Source organism: Drosophila subobscura, chromosome O (assembly GCF_008121235.1).
Source record: "Drosophila subobscura isolate 14011-0131.10 chromosome O, UCBerk_Dsub_1.0, whole genome shotgun sequence".
Lineage (NCBI taxonomy): Eukaryota > Metazoa > Arthropoda > Insecta > Diptera > Drosophilidae > Drosophila > Drosophila subobscura.
Window position 1 is genome coordinate 29,055,277 of NC_048533.1, and position 6,270 is coordinate 29,061,546.

Sequence of the window (6,270 nt, forward strand, 5' to 3'; positions counted from 1 at the left end):
GGCACAGTGCCTGCCTCTCTGTGTTGCACAATGGGAATAAATTATGTCAAAAGCATGTGTTTGTGTGGAGAGAGCCTTTGTGGGCAGCCGTTTTTTGCCGCCTGCTTTGCGTTGAGTTTCCCTTTTGGCGGACAAATAATTGAAAGCTGCTCGCTTGCATGCATCTCGTCTACATTTATTACTCAACAGCTATGAGAAAAGAGAACTACTTATTCTAGTTGTACATGAATATTGGAGGCCATCAACGGGTTAGTCCGAGCAACGAGCAGAAGGGCGGGGACTCAAACCAAAAAGTAATGCTGTGGAGAAACAATGATCTCTGAGCTCAAGGATACAGCAGTCGAGGGGACAGTATACCTTGGGATCGGCCTTTTTCCAGCACTGATGGAACCACCAGGCCTTCTGGCACAGCGAATCTCCCTCGGGATGCACACAATCCTTGGACATTTCCATCAACTTATCCCGAATGGAGAGTGGAACAGTGGCAAAGAGTTTCTCCAAGTGAACATCGCCATTATCGTCAACCACTTCGATCTCGTGGAAGAAGCAATTCATGTAGCACTTGAGCTTCTCGTCCTCGTGTATGTCCCCGTCGCTGAACTCCTTGATGGCCGCTGGCAAATCGGAGTGCAAATGAGGCAATCCACAAGTGCAGCACAATTATAGGTTCACTTTCGGTCGAGTACTCACCCTCGGTGACGCCCGTTTTCTCCACACAGGAATCGTGGAAGGGTTTCGCCATTTTCATTATGCCCGGCGGTGGATACTGCAATTAAAAATTGTTGCTTAAGTAGGCGTGGCACTGTACGGCGACGGCCAGCATGGCCAGCATGGCCAGCACTTCATTAACCCACGTTCTCGTCACGCTGCGCCGCAGCCGGTGGCAGCATCAGCGCCTCGCTGAGCAGCGACAAGGCGATTAAGAGGACGGCTGCACTGACAGGACGACGAAGGCGGCGTCCAAGCTGCTGCTCCTCCTGCTGTCGACCAAAGCCATTCAAAGCCATTTTAACGTGTAGCTCGTTTCGTGTTCTGTTCCTGTTCAGTTCCGTTCCGTCTGTGCAGCTGCAAAAATTGCTCCTCCGTTGCTCGGCCTTGTTTGTGAATGCAAAAAAACCGTGAAACAAAAGCGACGATGCATGGCAGAGCAGTACACGGGACGCACGGGACGGGGCGGCGAGCGTCGCGTCGGAAGAACAAGGATGAGAATGCGAATCCGAATAAGGATGCGAAAGGCGGATGAGGATGAGGATGAGGATGCGGAGAATGCTGTTGAGGACGATGTGCCACGCGTGACAGCTGGACAATGACAATGTGTGTAATTGTGTGTGTGCCTCGGAGTGTATTTGTGCGACGCTTTTCTAAGCCCTCGCGCTTTTCTTTCTTTTCTTTTCATTTCTGTTGGTTTTTTTTGTTGTTGTTGCTGCCTGTATTTTTGGAAGCCATGGCGAAACCAACAAAAAATCATTTGTTTCTTGTTGGCTCAGCGCACGCTAAATTAATTCCAACCGCTGGAAACAACAAGAACAAAAAATCGCTCACCAAAACGGAAACGGAACTGTGCCCGAGATGTCAGCAGAGAGTCGCGTCACAAGTCTACAATTGTCGTGTTACTTCTGACAAACACATGGCCACGTGGCACATTCCACAATCCTCCTCCGGTCTACACTAAAGCATTGCCTGGCTTAAAGAATTTTTATATCATCGCTTAATACATAAATAAATGCCTGTATGATGCGAAAAGCCAGCCAAAAATCTTTTATTTTTGCTATAATTAATCAACAAAATGTCATTGCTGATGGATAGCTACCTGTTAGGGCTTCATTTGGAAGGTCAATTAGCTCTCCTGGCACGATCTTTCATTTAACCCGCTGCCCAGTAGCTAATATACCCTCCAAATGTAACATGTAGGGTATCAAAAATATAAAATTTCCCATCCGTTCTGTTCTTTTGAAATTGTAAAACCGAAATACACAAAACAAAGACTTCAACTTGTGCACAACTGTCACTTTTGTTTCATCAAATGTCAACGCAGAAACCGGAACAAAACCACAAAACGACATTGCCCCCGTCGTCTCACACAGGCACACAGAGAGAGAGAGAGAGATGGAGAGAGAGACACACCCCCACAGAAGGAGAACGAATGAAATTACAGCAACAACCAACACACACACACACCCATACATCTTTGTGCTACACACGGAATGTATGTTCGTATCACAGTTGTGTGCGGCATGAACGATGGATGGTTTTTTAATTGCCGTTTCAATTTTCGTGTTGCAACGCGTCCTTTGCCTAGGCTTGCGCAAGCTTCCACCTCGCACTCGAGCTCGCCTTCGTCCTGGCCGTACTCCTGTGCCTGCCACTGCCTCTGCCTCTGCCTCCTGCCAGTAGCAGTAGCAGTCCTTTACCCTTCTCCACTTTGGCAGTACCTACGATATAGTGCGAGTAGTTATGGGGGAAAAATTCGATACTGTACACGCCACGCAAGAACTGTTTGACAACCGCAGTCACAATTGAATTTGCTTTATTGCCGTTTTCAGCATTTGGCTTTTATATTGATTTTGGCCAAGTTCTGACGTTGCCACTGCCGCTGCAGGCAGTTACCGCACCAATTGACGCCCCCCCATGCCGATGCGAATGTCTCTATTCATTTCACATAGTACATATGAGAGTGGGGGCAAGGTGCATGTAGTGCAAACCGAGTGCTGGTGCATGCTGCCCGCGGCCACACCCACTGGCGTGTCTTTAATCATTAGGTGGAACATTTTGAAGTTCTGGCCCCACCGACAAGCCCATACAAATGGAAATGTTTTATGGGTCAAGCCAGGCCAGACGCAGACGAGGCGAAAGAAATGGGAATGAAATTGAGAACGAGAACAGAAAAGTTGAGAGCTGCAGCACAGTAGGCAAAAGGTAATCAAGGTAAAGCCATCCCCACAATTGCAACTAGAGAGCCTTTGTTGAGTAGTTCTGCACTCAGTCTGGGCTAGACCAATCGGTTCTTTCTTCTTAAGCGTAAGCCCCACTTGAACTTGTTCGAATCGAGTGGTTGCAGCAGTTGTACAGGAGGTTGCTGCTTCATTATCTAAACAAGCAGCTGGGCTAAGCACAGCAGGAAAAAATATAAGGCATGGAGAAAACATAAAACTTTGTCTTACCTTTTGGGCAATAACATTATGCCATTACGTTTTCCTTAGCAGCATCTGCGCCTCCTCTCCCTAACGACAGACGGATAAACGGGATCGTGGGACTACGTTAACGCGCGATGATTTTCGAGAGAACGATTTACGAAACGAATACGAAAACGCAACGGCACAAGCAAAAGAATTGCCATAATTCCAAGCACATTTCAATTAGAGCACATATTTTGGGTAGATTTAAATAAGGTGAGGCACAACAGCACTGAACTTCGTGGGGAGAGAGCGCAAGATCACCAAGACCTCACCTCACCATGCACTGAAACACTTGGTACGAGAGAGAGTCGGCACTCTGCACTCGCTCCTTTCTTATTGCTTTTCTTCTCTTCTTCTCCTCTTCACATTGGGTATTGGAGTGGGACCAACTCTGCGCCGAATTTTTTTCACACACACACACACTCACATTGGCAGAGATCACGTGAACGCAAAAAAAAGATTTCAGCATGGAATATTTTTATACACATTATGAACAACAATTGCACAATACACTTTTCACTTTCACTTATTGCCAAATTTCTCCTCTGTCGCTATGCCGCTTTTATGCCATTTTGCCGTCTGCTGCTGCTTCTCTGGATCAGGAACCTTTTCTTCCAATTTGAGGGCCGTTTTCACATTTCACTTCACCACTCACTGCAAATTTCACTTCACCAAAACACTGCACTGCACTTCACAACACCATAACACTGCACTACTTCACTGCGCGACAATTTTCCCGTAGGATTTTTCATCCATTTCCCGATTTTCGCGACCCTAAACGCGGAGCTTACTTAAAAACACGCGCTTTGTCCGACCGAAAAAATGAAAAGAGCGGCGCAGTTTGAATGCGTAGGCAGCTTAGCTTCTAGAACATTCCACGCTCTCTCTCTCTCTCTCTCCCTCTCTCTAATGCGCAGCATAATTGCTCTCTTTGACATTTGCGTTCTACCTCTTCTACGTTTGTACGAACGTTTGTGCGATCACAACGCCAGCAATGCAACGGTGAATGTTGAGGAGGGTAATGTGCTGCTCAAAAGGGCTGTCATGTATCGGAAGAGTGGAGAAGAAGCTGAGCAGACCATAGGAAGAATATTGAAAGTGTGAGAGCGGTGCAGTTTTTAATGCGTGGGAGGCTTAGTTTCCATGGCCTTTCCGCCTTCTGACGCGAAGCCTAATTGCTCTCTCATTTGACGTTGCCTTTTGCGTTCTCCCTCTCCTACTCCAAGAGAGTGAACGTTTTTGCGTTTGTGAGTGACCACTTCAAAATCCAACGGTGAATGGCAAAAAGGGGAAATGTCTGTGCACCAGTGGCGGAATGTGTGTGGAAGAAGGAGAGGAGCAGCGCAAAAACGACTGTTCTTCTTATGGGTGAGGAAAGCAACAACACAACAAGCAAGTGACAAAAGGTAACGGTGGAGAAGAGAGAAGATTTTGCGTTTTGCTCTCCTACTAGCATTTGAGTATGTGTGCTTACAGTATTATGTACATTTGTACGTATTGTAGGTACATTTATATGTATTGGCTTTTGGTCTGGGAATCTATTTTGCTGCGCGGCTGTTTGCAATTCTTCTTCAATAATAAACCACAACGTAATATTTTAACGAACCTTTAACCTTTATTGAGATAAATATAAACACACATTCGCAACTACACAAATGTAATAGGAACATTTTACATTTTAGACCAAGAAATAGTGGACAGGATCGGCCTTCTTCCAGCACTGATGGAACCACCAGGCCTTGTGGCACAACGTGTCGCCCTCCGGATGAATGCAATCTTTGGAGGCCTCCATCAAAACGTTGCGTAACTTTTCCGATGGAACGGCATTGAATAGTTTCTCCATATGCACATCGCCATTATCATCCACCACATCGAACTCGTGGAACAGACAGTTCATGTAGCACTTGAGATTCTCGTCCTCGTGTATTTCCCCGTCGCTAAACTCCTTGATGGCCGCTAAAGTGAAAGCAAATTGAAGGGGTTATCGAGTAATTGGATCGGAATGGGACCCACCATCCGTGACACCAGTTTTGGGTGCACAAATATCGTGAAAGTGTTGGGCCAATTTCAGAATCGCTGGCGGTGGATACTGTGGCAAGAGAAAGCGAATTAATGATGCACCAATGGATCCATCGATCGATTACAAACCTCAGCATCCCGCCGGGGTTCCTGAGCGGCCCCAAAACCGAGCAGCAGGGTGAGCAGAGCAGCAAATTTCATCATATTCTGGCGGAGAGTTTTGCAAAAACTGAACTGAACCGACTGGGGGCCAAGGACTGGCCTTTTATGAGATTTTGCAGCTGAATGGTGGAATGCTATGTGTGCGATACGATGTTTTGGCCTGGCCCCCCGATGACTGTCATTAGAGACACTCCAAACGCACACTAATTGCAGGTTGGCATTGCAATCGAATTGCGAATGCAGTTCTGGTGGCACGCGAAATAAATGACAGCATACAGAGCACCAATTGATGGCACAAATCTCAAATGAAAACTAAAACCCGGCAAAAACATATAAATTAAGCAATGATTGTACTAAACTTTTTGCCATATCCAAATGGGGGAGGCTGCACCCAGCTGAACGCTTTATTTTTGTGGGCGTTCTGCAGCACGAACAGACAATGGGGCGTGGGATTGGGACTGGGATTGGGATTGGGAGTAACTTCTGTTGTGGCGGCGGGTAACATGTCATAAAAGTCACAAAAAATACATGTCAAATTCAATTGAAAATTGCGTTTTCTTCTGACATTCGCGCATCAGCGAATTTGCACGCGCGCAGACAGACCAAAGTGAAATATTTGAAATGCTCAACAGAACTCAATTGCCTTGAAGGAGGAAGTCTGTGGCAGGCAATCAATCAACGCAGCTTTTCTGCACAATATATTACAATTCTTTACAATATTTCTACACTTTACAGCAACAATTCTAGCACTGATTATCCCAAAGATTTTTACTAAAGATTTTTACTAAGGATTTTTATTAAGATTTTTAACATAAGTGGAGCAAAGGAAGCGCACTTGCTGACTAATTAGACACTCCTTTGCTTTGAATTAAGCTCAACTTTGTGAGTTTTCCACTCTATTTTAGCTTCTTAC

General features: G+C 45.9%; 2 protein-coding genes across 5 annotated transcripts; both read right to left on the reverse strand.

The window, feature by feature from the left end:
* Positions 1-159: 159 nt before the first annotated feature.
* Positions 160-2,534, reverse strand: LOC117897965 (general odorant-binding protein 83a). Of its 4 annotated transcripts, none has more exons than XM_034807073.1 (5): positions 2,433-2,534; positions 855-1,094; positions 691-766; positions 358-614; positions 282-299 (listed from the first exon to the last, which is right to left on the reverse strand). In XM_034807073.1, the coding sequence occupies exons 2-5, from the start codon at positions 1,005-1,007 to the stop codon at positions 282-284; spliced, it is 504 nt and encodes a 167-aa protein (XP_034662964.1). In that variant the 5' UTR covers positions 1,008-1,094; positions 2,433-2,534. The 4 variants fall into 4 exon arrangements, with proteins under 4 accessions (XP_034662965.1, XP_034662964.1, XP_034662966.1 ...); XM_034807075.1 differs by having other exon boundaries at positions 2,437-2,532; XM_034807076.1 differs by having other exon boundaries at positions 2,412-2,520.
* A 2,235-nt stretch (positions 2,535-4,769) lies between these two features.
* On the reverse strand, positions 4,770-5,433 carry LOC117897967 (pheromone-binding protein-related protein 6). The gene is made up of 3 exons (XM_034807077.1): positions 5,325-5,433; positions 5,190-5,265; positions 4,770-5,132 (listed from the first exon to the last, which is right to left on the reverse strand). The coding sequence occupies exons 1-3, from the start codon at positions 5,397-5,399 to the stop codon at positions 4,855-4,857; spliced, it is 429 nt and encodes a 142-aa protein (XP_034662968.1). The 5' UTR covers positions 5,400-5,433; the 3' UTR covers positions 4,770-4,854.
* Positions 5,434-6,270: the final 837 nt, after the last annotated feature.